This window comes from Colobus angolensis, unplaced genomic scaffold, assembly GCF_000951035.1.
Source record: "Colobus angolensis palliatus isolate OR3802 unplaced genomic scaffold, Cang.pa_1.0 Scaffold219, whole genome shotgun sequence".
Classification (NCBI taxonomy): domain Eukaryota; kingdom Metazoa; phylum Chordata; class Mammalia; order Primates; family Cercopithecidae; genus Colobus; species Colobus angolensis.
In genome coordinates, this window is record NW_012115366.1 from 2,421,133 (window position 1) to 2,441,803 (window position 20,671).

The 20,671-nt window shown below is 47.3% G+C and overlaps 1 protein-coding gene across 1 annotated transcript in view; it reads right to left on the reverse strand.

Moving 5' to 3' along the window:
* Positions 1 to 10,261: 10,261 nt before the first annotated feature.
* Positions 10,262 to 20,671, reverse strand: part of TGM3 (transglutaminase 3) — a 46,073-nt gene continuing 35,663 nt past the window's right edge. The window contains exons 10-13 of the mRNA XM_011943363.1: positions 19,283 to 19,591; positions 16,029 to 16,186; positions 11,354 to 11,487; positions 10,262 to 10,910 (exon numbers count right to left, since the gene is read on the reverse strand). Coding sequence (XP_011798753.1) covers positions 10,763 to 10,910; positions 11,354 to 11,487; positions 16,029 to 16,186; positions 19,283 to 19,591 — 749 coding nt within the window. The 3' untranslated portion in view covers positions 10,262 to 10,762. The remainder of the gene's footprint in view (positions 10,911 to 11,353; positions 11,488 to 16,028; positions 16,187 to 19,282; positions 19,592 to 20,671) is intronic.

The window sequence follows — 20,671 nt, forward strand, 5'->3', positions numbered from 1 at the left end:
GAGCACATTCTACCAGTCACCTTAGATAAAAGCTACTCGAGCGTGGATCTCTTTCTCTTTATAATGGTTAAAAATGCCTTCTCTGCAAGTAACAGAATCTTTGACAACAGTGGCTTAAAATCCTAAAGATCTTGGCCGGGTGCGGTGGCTCAAGCCTGTAATCCCAGCACTTTGGGAGGCCGAGACGGGTGGATCACGAGGTCAGGAGATTGAGACGATCCTGGCTAACACGGTGAAACCCCGTCTCTACTAAAAAATACAAAAAACTAGCTGGGTGAGGTGGCGGGTGCCTGTAGTCCCAGCTACTCGGGAGGCTGAGGCAGGAGAATGGTGTAAGCCCAGGAGGCGGAGCTTGCAGTGAGCTGAGATCCAGCCACTGCACTCCGGCCTGGGCAACACAGCGAGACTCTGTCTCAAAAAAAAAAAAAAAAAAAAAATCCTAAAGATCTTTATTTGCTTAGTTCACACAATGTCCAGAATTTGACAGTCTCAAGACTGGTGCAGCAGCTCAGCAATGGTGCCAAAGGGCCTCATTCCTTCAATGTCTGTGTTTCACTATCCTTGACACTTGGCTGTTTTCTGTGCTTGTTGCTTCATTGCCACAAGGTGGTTGCTGCAGATCCAGGCATCTTATCTAAACAGTTACTTCCCCAGATTTTGTTGCAGCGAGGGCATGGTCACGTGACAGGCTTAGCCTAGCAGATGTTCTCACCCGGAATTTTTACCTGGGAGCTGGTGTCAAGAAGAGGGCACAGTGGGGGCTCCATTTTGGGGGACAATGGTGATGGCCCTGGTGGCCAAAATGGATTCTCCTGCCACCTTTTTCTTAGGTCAAGCAATGATGTCGTTACCTGATGGGTTTTGTCATGCAATTTTGGCTGTAGTGCCTGGCTTCATGGTCACTCTTTGCTCCTGCATGTTTTCTAAGCATGATTCCCTAATATTCCCAGCTAGTCTGTGAGTTTCCTGATGTCCTTTCAATATTTTCTCCTCTCCTTGACTCAGCCAGTGAATGTCCATTGTTCCAGACAGACTTACCAGGCTTGGATCTTTCAGGTCTCAGCTGAAACAATTCCACAGAAACGTCCCCAGGGCTCAGAGGAGAGTTGCCTGTTATTCCCGTAACAAAACCTGTGTCTTTCCTTCATCACACTTATCACAGCCTGTCAGTATTTTGTTCGATTACTTGCTTTCTGGCTCCCCACTGGGATAGACGCTCCATGGAGTGATGGACCACTGTCTTCTTGTGTGGATAGCATAGAGCCTGACACACAATAGGTGTTCAAAATGGTTGCGGTTGAGTAGATGAATGGATACATGAATGGCTGAAGAGGGCTTGTTTTGAGATGGGGCTGACCTGGGAGTCACCAGATGGGCAGATAAGCCCCTTGCTTCAGGTCACATTCCTTCTCCAGAGTCACATGGAGACTCCAGTTCTGTTCTTTTGCCATTGTTGATCACAAGAAGGCATCATGAAGAGAAAACCCTATTCTTAAGCAGGGTCACAAGGGTTGTCCCTGCCCTGGGTGGGGAGGGTGCCCGCCACCGCAACAAACACCCACTAGCCAAGCATACCAGGGAATAATAATAAAATAATAATTAGACATAGACTATAACTGGCTCTAATGCTTGTGCATAATGCCTAGTTAGACACTGGTAACCCTGGAAATAACGGGGGGGGGGGCATTAATGATACCAGGGAGTTTTTCACCAGGCTGACCTGTGTTGGGGCTTATTCCAGTTACTGTTGTTGCATAACACACTATCCCTAAATGTAGTGGTGAAGAATATTCATTTATTATTCTTATGGGTGACGATTTCCGGCAAGGGCACAGTGGGGATGGCTTGTCTCTGCTCCACGCTGTCTGGGCCTCAGCTTGAAGACTTGAGGGCTGAGGATAACTGTTAGTGTCTGGCGCTTGTGTTACCTGGAAGCTTAGTTACTCACACGATTGGTAGCTGATTAGCTGATTTGTTGGCTGAATGCCCACATAAGGCATTTCCATGTGATCTGGACTTCCTTATAACATGGTGCCTAGGTTCCAAGGGTGAGCGCTGGTGCAGGTCGGGGCAGGTCGGGGGAGAGAGAGAGAGAGCGCGAGAGAGAGAGGGAGAGAGAGAGGCAGAAGCCATATTGCCTTTATAATTGATCAGAAGTCACATAGGATCGCTGCCACTAAACTCTACCAGTCAAGGCAGTCTCAAAGGACCCATATTCCAAGGGAGAAATTAGACTCCGCCTTTTGATTGAGACAGGAAGAGCGTATAGAATTAGAAATACCACTGTGGCCATTTTGGGAAAATATGATCTGTTACAGACCCCCTGCCCACCCACCCCGCACTGCTCTAACCCACTAAATTGGGATTAATTCCAGCCAGTCGAGGTCAGGCTCTTCCCGATCCCTTCCACCTGCCTCTCAGCCTCATGTCACTCTGGTTCATTAACACATGTTTCCTTCTCATATTTCTCCCCCTGCCTGAATTTGAGGAAATCGTGACGTTCCTCAAGGCCAGCTCTTATGAGAAGTCCTCCCTGATTGTTCCAGCCTCCCAGCTGGGCCTTAGGGCTTCTTTTCCCTCTGAAACCTGCTTTTCCTTCCAGGACTGGTGTGGAGTTCTGAGCACCCGGGACTTTATCAAAGAAGATGCAGCTGTGGCTTTCTGGGCTGAGGCCAGGATTGCAGCACAGTGATTACGGAGTCAGACACAGAGAGGTGACCGAAGAGGGGCCAGAGTGAGCCTGGAGAGGAGGGAAGGAGCTTTCCACATCAGAGTTCCCTAGGGCCCACCTCATGGAGGAAGAGCAACAGAGCTGTGCCCCATGACACCTGGAGTCCCTGAATTGCTCAGGCGAAAAAGCACTGGTGTCAGTTGCATGCTTCCTTCCTTCACAGCCCACAGCCAGTCCCTTATCACATCTTGTGGGCTCTGCCTTCTCCACTTCCCACCCACCCATCGCTACCAACGTGGACCACACCACCGTCATCTCTTACCTGGGTGGTTACAACAACCTCCTCCATGGACTCTCTGCAGCAGCCAGAGGGTTTCCTTTAGAACACAAGTCATATCCTGTCACTTCTTTGCTCAAAACCTTCCTGGCCTTCCCATCTCAATCACAATAGAAGCCCAAGTCCTTACAACGGCTTACAGGGCTCCACAGGATCTGTGTTCCCCTCCAGTTACCCTTACCCTTACTTTTTCACTGCAGGACCACTGCCTCCTTTATCTTCTGCATACATACCAGGGGTACTCCCAACTGGCTTTGCTCCCCTGCTCCAGAATCTGCTCCTTCAGATGTTCACATGGCTGTCCCTCATCATTCATGTCAAATTTCTACCCAAATACCACCTGTCAGAGAGCCTGGCCTGCCCAATCCTGCCCCCGACATACTCCCATCCTGACTTTTATTCATCAGTGTACCAATCATTACTTGAATTTATATTTTAATTTGATTATCCATCTTATCATGTATCTCCCCCTACCTTCTCCCACTTCCATCCCACTGTCCACCTTCCCACCCCCTTGATGATAAACTTTCAGAAAGCACTAATCATCTGTGCTGAATCCCCAGAACCTGGTCACAGGAGGGGCTCATTAATCACCTGTAATTCAATGAAATCTTGGTCATATAATTTAATGGTCTGGTGCCCTTGGGAAGTCACATATTGTAAAATCAGATGAGGTGGGTTGCCAGTGTCAAACACAAGATACCAAAACCTTTTTATACAGTTATCCTACCTACCCCTACATGTATTTCATGATTAAACAGAAAGCTGGTCCTTCAGGCCGAAGCACTGGCCATCAGATGATTTTACAAATACCCGTAATTCCCCCATCTAGCTGTAGGAGGTGCCCTACTCTCATTCCTAAGGGTTAAGAAATATTGGGCGGGGCATACTTCATACTGACAACAGGCATGTCCTCTGGGGGTAGGAGTGAAAGAGGAGTGGGGAAGGGGGAACTGACTATTTTTTCACTCTCTTACTGGCTTACATATTTAAGGAATTTTTATAATGGGAATATATTTGTATAAAAATAGTTTAATGCATCTATATACTTTTAAATTTTTTTAGAGAAAGCAAATTTATGACAGAATGGCCAGAAAGTCTGACTATATAAGTAATATTACTTAATTTTGTTCCAGATTGAACCCCCTTGATTACATCTTCTGAGGCACACTAAAACTGCAGGTTTATTCCATGAAAGAGGCACAGATCATCCAAGGCACTGTGTGAGAATGATGGAGTTGCTGCATAACACTCCACTTTCATTGCAGTTTTGCACAGCACAACCAATTATGCCCTGAGGAGGGACAACACATTGAACTTCTCATGTTAAGGTCACTGAACTTATAATGTATTGTAATGTGACATCAATACATCATTTTATGTGTATTTATGTATATTCCACCTGTAGACTGGCAACCATTGACACATAAACAAATGATTTCAATAAAGTATGGCAAGTGATTATAAAGGTATGTGAAGACTAGTATGAGAGCAAGGAGTGGAGAGAATTTGCTCTAAGCCTCAGCTTCCCCATTGGTACCAGTGTGTAATAATTCCACCTTTGAAGGTTGCTGGGAGGAGAAATGACATAATGTCAGGGGGAGTCCCTGGTACTAACATTCACTGTAATGGGACATGTTGAATTCAGCTCTTTGAGGCTGGCTTCCCCAGGCAAGTGTGATCAAGGTTGGGAGGAGGAGTGGTCTAGAGCAAGAAGTAGGACAGGTGAAGAGGCTGCTTCTGGGAATAGGGATGCTCATCAGCATAGGAATGAGAGAGCCAATAAACTAAGCAGTTGCAGGAAAGGAGGTTGGGAGGAGGTGTCCAAGAATGCCTCCCCAGGGCTGGGTACCACAGCACAGACACACTTCCTTGTTTCTGCTTCATTTTTCCTCTGTATCTCTTTGTAAGCCTGTGATGGGATTTATCAGTGGATACCTCTTTAGAATTTGTGTAGGTAGTACTGCGTAACATACAGATTAGGCACTAGAGCCAGCCTACCTGGGTACGAATCCCAGCTCTGTCATTTATTTACTATTTTGTGATCTAAGTAACTCTCAAAATCTCTGCTTCCTCATTTGTAAAATGGGGATAATATTCGTACTTTCCTCAAAGAGTTGTTGGAAGGATTAAATAGATACTTACGATAACCTTAGAATAGTGACTAGCATATTGTACGCTCTCAATGAATGTTAAATATTAAAATTCAATCAGTCATTTCATTCATTCATTCATTCATTCATTCATTCATTCATTCCCCATTTCATTTAATTTTTGGCTCTTTTATGAATTCTTATGGGTACTTATCTACACCAGGCACTAGGCTAAGTGAGGAGAATGTAGGGCTAAATAAGACATGGTTTTTGCCCGTGAAAAGCACATAGTCTAGGACAGGGGAGGAGAGATGCAGGCCACATGACCTTAAGCCAAAGTGGTCTAGAAAGACATGCGCCAAAGTGGTCCAAAAAGACAATGAAGGGAAGGCATAGAGAGAAAAAAAGAGACCTAGTGTGCTTGGATGCAGCGATGTGGGAGGAAGATGGGGAAGGTTTTGCAGAAGAGGAAACATTTGAACTGAGTGCTGGAGAGTGAATAAACATTTTCATGGAGCTAATTAATATAATATAATACAATAATGAATAATATCCTATGCTGCATAACAAGCCACGTGAAAATGTGGTGACAAAACAGCAACCAGTGCTGTGGCCGGGAATTTGTGTTAGGCTCAGCTGGGGAGTTTTCTACTGAACTACACTCCAAACTTGAATTTTAAAACAGATATGGGGATACTCTGGATATCTATTTCTTCCTCAATGGGTTTTGATAGTTTGTGTCTTTCCAGGAATTTGTTAATTTTATCTAAGTTGTCAAACTTTTTTTTTTTTTTTGAGACCGGGTCTGGTTCTGTTACCCAGGTTAGAGTGCATTGGCCCGATCTCAGCTCACTGCAACTTCTGCCTCCTGGGCTCAAACCATCCTCTCACCTCAGCCTTCCGAATAGCTGGGACTACGGGTGTGTGCCACTGTGCTTGCTATTTTTTTTTTTTTTTTGGTACAGACAAGCCTAGGCCATGTTGCCTAGGCTGGTCTCAAACTCCTGAGCTGAAGTGATCCTCCAGCCTTGGCCTCCCAAGATTACAGGCATGAGCCACCACACCCAGCTAAGTTGTCAATCTTTTTTGCATTAAGTTTGTCCATAATACTTCTAAATTATTCTTCAAATAGCTATTGGGTCTCTTATTCCTGATGTTAGTAATTTGTGTCTTTTTTATTTTTTGCTGATCAGTCTGGCTAGAGACTTATCAATGTTATTCATGTTTCCAAAGAACCTACTTTTAGTTACACTGAATTACTATTTTGTTTCTCTATTTTCTGCTTTATTGATTTATGCTGTTTGGTATTTCCTTTTCCATTTACTTTAGATTTTAGGTCTTCTTTCCCTTCCCTTCCCTTCCCTTCCCTCCCCTCTCCTCCCCTCCCCTCCCTATCTCTCTTTCTCTCTTTTTCTCTCTCTCTTTCTTTTTTTTTGATGGAGTTTTGCTCTTGTTGCCCAGGCTGGAGTGCAATGGCACAATCTTGGCTCACCACAACCTCCGCCTCCTGGGTTCAAACGATTCTCCTGCCTCAGCCTCCCGAGTAGCTGGGATTACAGGCGCCCGCCACCATGCTAAATTTGTATTTGTAAAAATACAAATAATTTTGTATTTTTAGTAGAGATGGGGTTTCTCCATGTTGGTCAGGCTGGTCTCGAACTCCTGACCTCAGGTAATCCGCTGGCCTTGGCCTCCCAAAGTGCTGGGATTACAGGCGTGAGCCACCGCACCCAGCCTGGTTTAATTTCTTCTCTTTTTAGCTGCCTAAGGTGGAAGGTGAGTTCATTGATTTTTTTTCTTTGTTTCTAATATAGACATTTTAGTGCTATAAACTTTCCTTCCACAGCATTTTTATGTGCTGTGTTTTTAGTTTAAAATACTTTGTAATTCTCTTTTAAAATTTCTCCTTTGATCCATAGGTTATTCAGAAGTCTTTTCTTTAGTTTCCAAATGTTTGGAGACTTTCCAGATATATTTATGTTATTGTCATCTAATTTAATTTCTTTGCCTTCAAAGAACATTGACACTATTTATAATTTTTATTCTTGATGGACTGATTCTTTTATCATTCAAAAATATTCTTTATCTTTAGTAACAATCTTTGGCTAGTTTGTTAAATATTTGGATAGCCACTCCAGCTTTGTTATGGTTACCTTTTGTGTGGTATATAACTTGTATTCTTTTACATTTAACCAATTTCAACTCGGTACTCAAATTTGATTTTTTGTAGCAGTATATAGTTGGGTCTTGCTTTTTATCCAATCTGATAATAGTTGCCTTTTAATTGGGTGTTTGGGCAATTTACGTTGAATGTGATTATTAGTATGGTTGGGTTTAATCTACCATATTGCTACTTATTTTAAAATCTGTCTCAACTATTCTTTGTCCCCTTTTCTCCTTTTCTGTCTTCTTTTTCTATTAATTGAGTATTCTTTACTATTACATTGTGTTTACGTTGTTGGTTTATTACTGATAACTGGGTTTTCTTGTTTTCTTTTTTATTTTTTAGATGGGGTCTCACTCTGTTGTTCAGGCTGGAGTGCAGTGATACTATCTCAGCTCACTACACCCTCCATCTTCCATATTCAAGAGATTTTCCCCTCAACCTCCCAAGTAGCTGGGATTACAGGCATGCACCACCACACCCAGCTAATTCTTGTATTTTTAGCAGAGACAGGGTTTTGCCATGTTGGCCAGGCTGGTCTCGAACTCCTGACCTCATGTCCTCCACCTGTTTCAGGCTCCTGAAGTGCTGGGATTACAGACATAAGCCACCATGCCCAGCCTGTTTTCTTTTCTTTTCTTTCTCTTTCTTTTTTGAAACAGGGTCTCACTCTGTCAAACAGGCTGAAGTGCAGTGGCACCATCTCGGCTCAACGCAACTTCTACCTCTCAAGTTCAAGTGATTCCCCTGCCTCAGCCTCCTGAGTAGCTGGGACTACAGGCACATGCCACCATGCCTGACTGATTTTTTTTTTTTTTTTTTGTAGAAATGGGGGTCTCACCATATTGGGCAGGCTGGTCTTGAACTCTTGGCCTCAAGTGATCTACCCATCTTGGCCTCCCAAAGTGCTGGGATTACAGGTGTGAGCCACCGCGCTGGCCTTCTTTTCTTTTACTGGTTTCTTTAGGTTTATAATATAGATTTTTAACTTGTCACAGTCTGTCTTCAATTAATATTTTATTACTTCATGTATTATATAAGAAATTTACATCAATGTATTTTTTTCCTTCCTGGCTATTGTGTTATTCTTTTCATACATTTTACTTCTACAATGTTGCTATTATTTTTGCTTTAAATGTAGAGGATGCCACCACTGAATTTCTTAGTGATGTTGATGCCCCTGTCACTACTCATTTCTGACGGCCTCGGTGAATGGTGGGTGGGTCCTCTGGACCCTCTGAGGGAAATAATCCTTTGGAAGATGTCTCCTAGCCCCTCATAATATGTCAACCTCAGCATGCCCATTTCCCTGAGCCTTTTAATTTTTTCCTCTATCATGCACCATAGCAAATCAGCCCCTTCAACTGTACTTAGCGTAAGTCATCACTTCTTCCAGATGTTTGGAGCCACTAAAGCCAGTTTGCACCAGCTCTTGGTATCCTCACCTGGGTGTTAAATCTTGTATCACAAAAGAATGGCCCCAAGTCAATAAAGTTTTCATTGTTTAGGCTAATGTTACAGCTTCCTTGATAAAGCACCCTCAAATCCACTGCCAGAGTTCTCCCATGATCCTGCTGTCTCATGATGGCTGGTTTTTCAGATCCTTTAGACTACAGTCCCTTTATTTCTTTGTCGGATATGGCACATCCCCAACTGAGTTATGCTGCAACTTAACGGGACTTATCAGCCTGGAGGCCAAGAGAAGAGGCAGAAATAAATCCTGAGTAGGGCTCCTGCTGCAGGGGAGAGATTTCTTCAGTGTCTTCCCATATGGGGCAGGAGGTGGGGAGAGAAGTTACTGGATCTTAATAGGAAGGAGGCCAGGCCTGCCTATGGGCTCTGAAGGTCCAGAGGACTTTGGAAGTCAAAATGTTTGAGGGTATCCACCCAGATGTACCCAATCCATATTGCCTGGGATAATATGGGATGAGGATGGGTTCATGGCAGCCGGATGGTGAGTGATTCAACCCCAAATCCCTAATTTACTGACTGTTTTTTTTTTTTTTTTTAAAAAGAGATGGTGTCTCGCCGTGTCATTCGAGCTGAAGTACAATGACACAACCATAGTTCACTGCAGCCTTGAACTCCTGGCTCAGGCAACAAGCAGTACAGAAAGCCTGCATTTAAACGCCGGCGACACAGAGACCATCACTGGCGGCATTACATCAGCACCAGTGAAACAGACGACTGCCACTTTTCTTCTACTCTCTCTGTTCCAACTCTGAGGGATCAAGCAACTTCCCAGGTCAAGGAAGGAAGGGAAGGAAGGTGAGAGATGGACAGTGCCTCCTCTGCAGGCCTGAGTAAGGCCTGCGCTGCCCCCAGGGGAGAAGCTTTGAGCTGGATGTGAGGTTGAGGTTTCTATTTAGATTCTGCTGGTCTCCTGAGTTCAGAAAATGAGGCAGAGTTGTCAAAATGGTATTAGTCAGCACAAGCGACAGAAAAGCTAATGGGATCTGTTTGAGGTTATTTTAAGGGACAAAGGCTGAGGAACCATCAGAGTGTGTATAAAGGCAGAGAAGGTTCAGGTTGAGTTAACAGCGCTGTGGCTGGCAGAAGGACACATTTGCTCCTGGCTGCAAGGGGAGTGTGGAGCCCCGTGTGAGCAGAGTCTGGGCCACCCCTGGAACCAGCTCTGCCAGAGGGTTCCAGCAAACACTGTGAAGTCCCCTCTCACTCTGATGCATGTAGAGAGATCTGAAAAGTTTGCCCAGCCACACAGAGAATGTTTGAAGCCTTCTGTGACCAGAAGCTACCTCCCAAGGCAGCCTCATCTATTTTTTGACATCATGTTAGAAAGTTTTCTTAAACTGGCTTGAAATGTTTCCCTGTTTTTGCACCTACAGCCTTGCAGATCAAGCCCACTCCCTTTGGACATTGAAACACAGAGAACGTGGCTTCCTCAAGTTTATTCTCTGCTCCAGAAGGTCACGGCCACAGCCTCCTCTCTCCTTCACCACCTTAGGTGCAACAGCAGTCAGGTAGAGTCGCTGCTATGTGATCGCACTTATTCAACATTTATTTTGAGTTAGGGTGTGGGTGCTGGGGCAGCTGGCTAAACCATCCCCTGCCCTCTGTGGTGGCCTGAGAGAGGAGCAGGAATGCCCTGTGCAGGTTGGGGATCAGCAAACAGTCTAGACCAGCTTTTCTCCTGTATCCCATTTGGAGAGTCCCTGGGTCGGGGGGGGGCCAGTCCATCCTGCAGCATTGAAGGGCGTGAGGGATGAGCAGGGCTGTGGGGCCCACAGAGCAGGCAGCCCTGGGGAGAAGTGGCCAGGGAATGTGCAAAAGTAATCAAGTCATGGGACAGGGTGGACCCAGCCTTGGGGAGAGGGGAGAGGGGAAGGGGATGTGCTGGAGCCTGGAGGTCCATGTCTGGCAGCCTTGGGAGACGAGAGCGTTTCCCAGGCTGGACAGCATGGGCAGGGAGTTCATTCCATGGTGAGCTCTCCCTGCTCCGTGTTATCCCAGTTTGTACAGGAGGCCACCAGCGCCCTTCATTCGACTACGTCGACGGACAGTATGGCCTTGATTGCATGGAACTTGTTGCAGGAGAAGTCGGCGAGCAGTTGCTTGGTGCCACTCCGGGTGGGCAGGATCTCAAAACGGACCCGGGACCGCTCCTTGGGACGTAGGGTCGGCACACTGATGGGGAGTGCATGGATCAGCGTTGATATGAGACACACAGACCTTGGGTTGGATGGGCCTTCTGCAACCTCCTGTCCTGTTCTGATGGAGGCTGGGCAAGGCCACTGCTTCTTTAGCTCCCTCTAGCTGTCCTCCGGGTTACGGGGCCCCTCCAGCCCCGGGACACTTCAGCACAGGAAGAGGGAGAGGGGTCCCATGATCTCCCAAATATTCTAAGCCCTGAAGACCAGCTCTTAGCTCTGGTGACCTGGACTTCTCAGGAGTTCAAGTTTGGTGAACCCCCAAACCAAATGCAAACACAGATTCTAGAGTTCCAAGGCCCCCAAAAGAGTAAAGAACCCAAGGTCAGAGGGAGTCTGTCTGTCCCACCCAGAGGATCTGGAGGGTCCCCCCCGCCCCCTCCCACCCTCCTGCACCGGCCACTCAGGCCCAGGACTCACTCAATCTTCAGGTTACCCAACAGCAGGCCGCTTCCCTCCACCATCAGCACACAGTCCCTCACTGGCTCATCCAGTGGATTGGAGAAGAGCATCTGCACGTTCACAGGCTTCTGCACACGAGCCTCATCCAGCACCTACAGAGGAGAGGGACTGCTGAGTCAGGACTCCAGCTGCTCAGCCCCTGCCTGCACCTTGGTGAGGGCTGGGCAGGGTGACTGAGTGAAGGGGGTGATGTCACTGAGGACGAAGGAAGGGGAGACCATTTAGCCCTCCTAGGTGCCAGGCATATTCTGTCTGATGCCCCCTGCCATCCAGTACACAGGGTGGTCCTAGGACATTATCCCATGCTGTGGATGAGAACCTCAGCTTTGAGGAGGAAGGGGCCCTCTGCAGCAGCCAATAGCACTGTGGCTTCCCTGTCCTGACTCCAGTTCAGCCCCTGCTTCCCAGGACAGCCCAACTCCACTGTGGGCTCTGTGAGGGTCAGGACATTTTTCATGCTGAATTTATTTTTTTCAGGGACAGGGTCTTGCTATGTTGCCCAGGCTGGCCTCAAACTCCTGGCCTCAAGCGATCCTCCTGCCTTGGCCTCCCAAAGCACTGGGATTACAGATGTGAGTCACCGTGCCCAGCCACATGCTGGATTTAATATTACTTTCCTTGGTTTTCCTGCTTATGGGTCCTGTTTCTTCCCTTAAAGCTTGAAACTCCCTCCCTGGGAGGCCCCACAGGTGTTGAAAAGGGCAGCCCCAGGCCCTGCAGCTGCTCATACCCTGGCTCACACTGTGATTCCTTAAACTCTTTTCCATGGGTTGGGTTCCCCCAACTCAACCCAGGCTACTGTCCTCTGCTGATGCTCCAGTCTACCAATGTCCTTCTAAACTTCTAGAGCCCAGAGGTTCCCTGTGCACTATTTATAATCTGAGCAGAGTTCTAGTACCACACTGTCCTTGCTCAGGGATCAGAACAGGTGAAGGCTGGGTTTGGGGTCAGAAAAGCAATTTGGACTATTTATTCAGACCAAAAGATGAAAGCTGTTGTGTTTCTGCCAAGAAACAGCCATAATTCATTCTGAGGAGACAAGTCATCTCTTTGGGCCTCAACTTCCTCATCTGGTAAAGAAGGACAATCATTTCTCCCCTCCCAGAAGGGGCCAAATGAGATCAAGGATGGGGAAGAAAGCATTTTGGAAATAGAAATAGAAATTGTATGGCTATGGGATTTCTTCTTCTTTTGAGAATGACTGGAGGTTGCTGGTTTTTTGTTGTTGTTGTTGGGTTTTGTTTTTCTTGTCAGTAATCCTCAGAGCAACCATTTTACAGTGACAGAGCTGAGGTTCGGGCTGATTCAATAACCTGAAAAATTCACACACTAGGAAATAGCAGAGCCCAGCTGGATCTAAAGCCTTTGCTCTTTCTGATAGGTCTGTGACACCTCCCAGTAATTTGTGAATAATTGAAGCATTTTAGACACCATGGTCTACATTATCATCTCTTCCATGAAACTCATTTAAATGTATGACATAATTTGAAGAGTGCAGCATAATTGTATGCTACTGGGTTATAACAAAGCTATACAGATGTTGCCACATTTTTCATGTTGATATTTAATTTGAGATTTCCGTGCATTTTTTTCTTTTTTTAATGCTGCTTACCACTTTCTTGTATTGACCCAAATCTGTAAATGTACCCAGAGGACATGATAAAAGCCACCAAAAACCTCAGTTCGATAGTCACAGATGATGAGTCAATTGGGAGGACATCACCCTTTGGAAACAATGTTCAGATTGTTTTTGGCCTGGTTTCGTGGTCTAAGGTCCTCAATGCTAATTGCCAGCCAGTACCAGGTTAGATAATGGGGTTTTACACAAATTATTATCTTTTCGTACAAATCACCTTCTCCAGTTTAAAAATCTGTGCTCTGCTCTGAGTGAGCTATGCACTGATCATTCAATAGAGACAAGAATGTCTTGATTTTCTGAATGCTTAGGTGGAGGAAAGAATGTGTCTCGAAGAAGGAAGATCAGGAGTCATTTAAAAAGATTAAACTTTTAAAAAGAGTTAGTGATGGCACATTTCTAGCCCATATATATTCTGATTTCCTTTCTAAAGATATTGTAGTATCTTTAAAGATAAGTAGACTTGCCATGGAAATCTGGAGGATGTACAGCAAAAGTGTTGAATAAAAGATGATGCTGGAAGAAGGTTTGAGGACATCGGATAAGGGAATATAATGGGAATACACTGGGGAAAAGCACTATTTTTTTTTTTTTTTGTCTGAGTCTCTCTCTGTCACCCAGGCTGGAGTGCAATGGTGCAATCTCAGCTCACTGCAACCTCTGCCTCTCAGGTTCGAGCAATTCTCCTGCCTCGGCCTCCCAAGTAGCTGGGATTACCGGTGCCTGCCACCATGCCTGGCTAATTTTTTATATTTTTAGTAGAGACGGGGTTTTGCCATGTTGGCCAGGCTGGTCTTGAACTCCTGATCTCAGATGATCCACCCGCCTCGGCCTCCCAAAGTGCTGGGATTACAGGAGTGAGCCACCGTGCCTGGCCAAAAACTAACTTCTTTTAAACACTGATCACTTTAGTACAGAATGTTTTCATAACTGAACTGGCAGCCACCCAGTATCATTTTCTGGACTCAGGAGTTGGAATGGGCACTCTGCTGTCCACCATGTCTAGAGAGATAGGGAGTATTTCTCAGAAATGTCTTGTGAAGCAGGAGAAGCTGTCACACGCAGGGCACAAGCCTGGACTGGCAATGAAACCTCTCGCCTGTGCAGGGAAGAATGCAAGTCCAGAGCCAAGGGGCTCTGTTCCACTCCTGCCCTGAGGAAGGGGCTATTTCTCTTTTACAAATAGTGGCTATCCACTAAGACATTGTGCCAAGGGAGACAGTGATGAACTCAGAACAGAGGTAACGCCTGCCCTTGTGGAGTTTACGGTTGGGTAGGGGTTCACAACCAAATAATTGCACAAAGACAGATAATATTCCAGCTGGGACAAATGCCTTGAAGGTAAAGGACAGAAGGTTCTGAGGGTGTATAACTGAGACCAAGCCTAATTTCGGAGCTCAGGGAAGTCTTCCCTGAGGAAATGACACTCTGCAAAGGAAGTAATTGATTGTCCCAATGACAGTTGGAGCAACTGAGACTCAGATTAAGGGACTTGCTCAGTGTCACCACTGATCAATGGAGGGGTTTAAATACAATGCCAGATCCATTTGGTTACATGGCCCAAGGCCTGAACGACTGCCCCTCTCAGCCCCTAGACTGGCTGCCCAGTCACTGGCTCTCTAGCCCCTAATGTAGGGGACCAACTCCCCCATCCTGAAGCACAGTCCAAAGTAACCAGGACAGTAAAGGGGTGCAATTGCAGGCCAGTTGTGTGGGAGAACCAGGCCCCGCATCAGAGCCAGCATCCTAGATCCCCCTGCCCTCTCTGAGGTCAGGAACCCCTTCGGGCAGCTTACAGCTTAAGGAGGGATGGGCCAGGGCAGCCATGATTATCTGGCTCCTCCTGGTTTCTGGGGCTTGGGAAACCTGTGGCACTGTGATTGTATAGAGAACGGCAATTTCTAGCCAGACGGCAGGGTTTGGGGGGAGCAGATGGTGGGCACAGCAGATGAGAGAGGGCAGGGCCTGGCACATGAGGCTCTTGGTTGGACCCCAAGGGAAACCCTCATGTTCTCTGTCCATTTGTCTGCCTGTCCTTGTCCAGCCTTTTACCCTTCAGACCTATACTGCCTGGCTCCAGCGCTCTCCACCTAGGGCTGGGGGATCAGGCACAGGGGCTCCAGGGTGAGGGACAGGCTTGGAGTCAGCACAGGTGCTCCTGCTGATGCTGAGGAAGAGACAGAGTGGCACGAGGGGCCTCCCACAGACCTGCAAGCCCCACCTTCCTGGGCTCCTGAGAAGGAGCTTGAGGGTGAATGCTGCAAACCAAAGGAAGCCCTATGAGCAGAGAAAGAAAGAGGGGTCTTTGTTCTCAGCCACTTTGAAGATGCTGTTGCTGGCTGGTGATGTATCAGGACAGCTTGGAGGGGCATGGGCTGGGAGTCCCAGGGCCTGAGGCCTAGCCTTGACTCTGGCAGTAGCCAGCTGTTCCCTTCTCTCTGGGCCTTGGTTTACTCGTGTGAAGTGAAAGTGCAGCATGTGACTAGGCTCCTAAGAGTCCATGATTCTGCAACTCCAGGGTCTAGATGGTGGAGAGATGCTGTGGCTCAGGCCTGTTTCTGACAGGGGGCTGGGCTGTGGCCCTGACACATCAGCTGGCTGTGTGCGGGACCCACACCCGTGCCTCTCTGTGATTCCCAAGCCTGGCATGGCCCAGAAAACAGCAGATGCTCAGTAGCTGAGTGAGAGGGGAATGAACTGAAAAGAGTCCCTCCAGACCCCTCCTCAGCTGATGTCCCCAGTGGTTCTGAACTAGAATCCGAGAAGCAGCCAGGCAAATGCACCTGTTTATCCCACCAGACAGGGAGCAGGAACATGGGCCTGAGTGGGAGCTCTTGGCTATTTGGCAGAGGCTGGACCCAAGCTGGGCCCAGTTCTCTGCCCCTCCCAGCAAGAAAAAACTCTCCTTTGCAGTCTGGGAGAACTGTGGCTCACAGGGACGGTGGGGCTCCTGGGAGCTGGGCTGGCTGGGGGCAGAACCCCTTCCCACCCCGTTACCTCCAGGGTCAAGGTGGGGTTGTCCAGGATGATGTCCCGCTCCACCACCACCCCACGTTCATCTGGGACCTTGCACACGGCTGTGATCCGGATCATGTTGTCGGACTTCAGGTACTTTTCATACTGAGAGTACAAGATCTTTACAGGATGCTCTGCCTCTGGAAGGAGAAGTCGGGGATCCAAGTGAGGAGGAGTGGGGATGGCTTCTGAACCTTCCTCAGAACTGACGCCAAGCCAAGGCAGGGTGAGCTGGCAGGAGGATCTGCAGCCCCGGGCTTGACTGAGCCCTCCTTGGGCCAGGTCCTGTGGGAAGCCTCCCCATGGTCAGAGTGGGCTCCAGAGCAGGGGCCAAGGAGGCCCCAGGACTCCGTCTGGCTGGGCAGATTCCCAGGAGGATGGGCTCATAGGGGCTAAAGATACTGCTGCTTCCTCCCCACCCAAAATGTTGGAGGGCAAGTGTCCTTTTTTAATTTTTTTAATTATTTGTAGAGATGGGGTCTCCCTATGTTTTCCGGGCTGGTCTCAAACTCCTGGGCTCAACTGATCCTCCCGCTTTGGCCTCCCAAAGTGTTGGGATTACAGACATGTGCACTGCGCCCAGCCACAAATGTCCTTCTGAGGGGCAGTGGAAGAATACAAATGCCACCTGATTGCCAACAACAGTAGCAATCATGACAGTAACACAATAATAGGTAGGAAGGAAAGCCAGGGTATTGGCTAAACAAACACTTAGGATCCTCCCCGTCATCTAATAACCTGGGGTTCTACTGTCACAGCATCCCTTTCATTCCTCATGCTCTCTCCTGCTTCTAAATCATCCACTCACCAGCCAGACAAAGCTTTAGAAAGCTGTTTTCTGTTTTGTTTTTTTCTAAATCACTATTCTTCCATGTCACATATCACTTCAAAATTTCTCCGTGGCTCCTCATTGCCTTAGATAAAGTTCAGACCCCTCAACCTGGCCCTGAATCACCTGTCCCTGAAAAGAACCTTCCACACTTCTTGTCCTGCAGACAAAACAGGCACCTTTTTGCCCCCATATTTTGACTCACATGGTTCCCTCAGATGGAAATGCCTCCCCTGGCTTCTCTCCATGCATCTGGCTCCTTCCCCATGCTTTAAGTCCTCTCTTCTGACCCCTGTGGGCTGTGGGGCCCTCTTCCTACCCTGACGGGCTTAGGTGCTCCCTTCCCTCAGGCTTTCATGCTGGCTGGCCTGGGGGTGCCCCAGCACCCACAGTGTTACACACTCTTGTAGGTAAGACTGTAAGGAGGAAGTTGCCCCTGCTTTTAGCACTGGAGGAATTTGCCATCCCTGCCCCAAATGTGGAGAGGACAGGCCCTTGCATCAGCTGGTCCAACCCTCACCATCAGTGACCACCGAGGTTCAGAAAAGGAGGGAGACTTAACCAGGGTCATGCAGCAACTACTTGGCAGATGACCAGACTCTAAGACCACTATACCTGCCTTCTCTCTTTTTTCCATTCCATTCTGCAAAACGATTTTTTTAAACCATTTCCATCCTGTGAATTTTTTTTTTTTTTTGACTTCCAAAATTAGCTCTTTTGGCCAGGCATTGTGGCTCATGTCTGTAATCCCAGCACTTTGGAAAGCTAAGGTGGGAAAATTGCTTGAGGCCAGGAGTTTGAGACCAGCCTGGGCAACATAGTGAGATCCTATCTCTACAAAAAGCTTTAAAAGTTAGCTGGGCATAATGGCATGCCTATAGTCCTAGCTACTTGGGACTACAGCTGCTTGGGAGGTTGAGGCAGAAGGATTGCTGGAACCCAGAGTTTGAGGCTGCAGTGAGCTACGATCACTTCAGCCTGGGAGACAGAGCAAGACCCTGTATAAAAACAAAACAGACAAACAAAACAAACAAACAAAAACAAACAAGCAAATAAAAAAAGCCCTTTCTTTGAGTTTCTAAGGTCAATAACAGCCAGGCAGTTCCTTTTGATATTGAAAAGATTTCTGCTAAAATTCTGCGAGAAGATGGATTGCTAGGGGATGCTGCCTTCTGACAAGCGTGTGACACCTCTCAGTTTCTCTGGAGACAGAATTCTTTCAAGATGGGCAGTATAATTAATCAGTTTCTATTAGCTCCTTATGTGAAGCAAATAACTACCCCACCCTGCTAATCTGGTTTGTAAGTCCAAACTTTTCATAACAGCTTGAAGGATTTTACCAATGTGGGCACACCTGCATTCTAATCCTTCCACAGCACAACCTTTATCTGCTCCACCTTGTTCCCTTCCCATCCCTGCTACCCAAGGGCCAGGAGTCACTTCCTCCCAAATGATCAGACTTCTTTTTTTTTTTGAGACGGAGTCTCGCTCTGTCGCCCAGGCTGGAGTGCAGTGGCGCGATCTCAGCTCCGCCTCCCGGGTTCACGCCATTCTCCTGCCTCAGCCTCCTGAGTAGCTGGGACTACAGGCGCCCACCACTGCGCCCGGCTAATTTTTTGTATTTTTAGTAGAGACAGGATTTCACCGTGGTCTCAATCTCCTGACCTTGTGATCTGCCTGCCTTGGCCTCCCAAAGTGGCTGGGATTACAGGCGTGAGCCACCGTGCCCGGCCAATGATCAGACTTCTAAGAAAACCTGTCACTGTTGTCAGGATTCCAGAAGATCCACTCACCCCGTGGCAGCCGTGGGAGAGCCCTGGGCCAAGGTTTAGGGCCCCGTGGTCATTGCCACCCTCCCGAGGTCAAACTAGGAAAGCGATTTGTTGTGGGGGTGGGGGTGGGGGTGAGGTGGGTAACAGCAAAACAACATAGAAAACAGGGGGTGGCTCTGGACTCAGTATCAGGAAACCCAGGACCAAGACCCGGCACTACCGCTACTATCCATGAGACTGTATCTCTGAAGCAAGTCACAGATCTCTCCCAGCCTCACTTTCTGCCTCTATAAGATGGATACTGAAAATCTGCCCTTTTTTAGAAGGTCAAACCGTGTGAGGTGGGTGTATAATTGTAAGGGATATTGTCCATAGCTATGAACTGCCAAAGCCTCCCTCCTTCCTCCCTTGGGGCGTAAAAGGATTTTGGTTGGCATCACCCTGACATTTGGTTGGCATCACTCTGTTCATAGAGACAGCAACTTCCAAAGCATCAAGACATGGCTTAACCAGAGGGGCTGCTCACTACTCCATTCTTAGCTAACTAACCTGGAGCCCAGCAGACACCCGGCAGCCCCAGAAGGCCATTGGCCACCCCGCATTCGTGGATCCCCTCCAACTGCAGGATGCATTACCTTCCTCAGGGTCCAGGGACATTGTGGCAGAGTCCTTCCACACCTCATGTACAAGTGTGCCGTTGTAGACAATGGTCCAGGCTGTCATGTTCACTGTCACTGTCTTCGAATCGCTGCTCAGGTTTTTGAGCAGTAGGACCAGGTTGACTTCTTTGCCCACTGCCAGCATGCCAGTGACCTTGAACTTCCCGCTGATGCTGGACTCCTGTTCCTCTGCTTCCAAACCCATTGAAGACGTTGCGCCAAATGACGCACTGGGTTTAAGTTTCCCCAAAGCCTTTTGGAACACTTGTCTTTCCTGGTCAGAGCCTGTGTGGTGGGAAAAGACAGAAACACGCTAGGGATGTGGTGGCAACCTGGGCAAAGGACAGTGTACTGCCCGGACAGGTGGCCTAGGACTGGTGCTGGCTCCATTGCTGTCCTAGCAGGCATTCGACTTTCACAGGTCTCCAGCTCACCTGTCTTAACCGGAGACTCACAGACCAGTTGGTCTCTGGCGCTTTTCCAATCAGCTCTAAATTTCCCAAAATCTGTAGAAAAGCTGTATCAGCACCTGCACACAATTACTATGTGGCTTGATCATTTGCTTGTGTGAATTAGGTTAGATTTCATTTTTTTCTGATAAAATGTCTTTTGTGAGACTTAAAAAACAGATAATTTCAAAATAAATCATAAGAACTGAGCTGAAAAAGATTAGAATACATTCATAAGCCAAAAAACGAGGTGATGATTTAAACTGACCTCATTAAAAAAATTTTTTTTGGTAAACCATGTTCTTCTGCCTTGTTTCTAAAGGTGCTTTGAGAGTCAAGGAGTGACATTTTGATCTGTGCTGGTTGACAAGGACTTCCCATGGTCGGTATGGTTCCGAGTTATGACTAGTTGAAATTGTCAAGAGATTTCAGTTTTCAAAACTGCAAGGGCTGGATAAAAATATGGGTTTTCTGACTCTGACTCAGGCTATGGGTGCTGCTGAGTGTGATGGCATAAGGAGCCCACAGAGAATGACAGGGATGTACCTGAAAATGGCTCTCAGGGCACACAGAGCTGAGTAACTGACTGCAAGCCTCTGAGCCAGGGCTGACTGAGCAGTTCACAAAAAGCTTGACCTGAAGATAGATCTAGGAGAAGGTGTTGACCTTCCAGGAACACAGGCAGAGGTACACAAGGAAGAGTGACCATGTTGACATCTGCAGACCATACTTATGGTCTCCCACCTTCCCCAACAACCTGTGAAATACTTAAGGTGCTGGATGACTTCCTTTTCTTTTTTTTCTCTTTTCTTTTCTTTCTTTTTCTTTTTCTTTTCTTTTCTTTTCTTTTTTTTTTTTTTTGTGGCAGGGTCTCACTCTGTCACCCAAGCTGTAGTGCAGTGGCATGATCTCAACT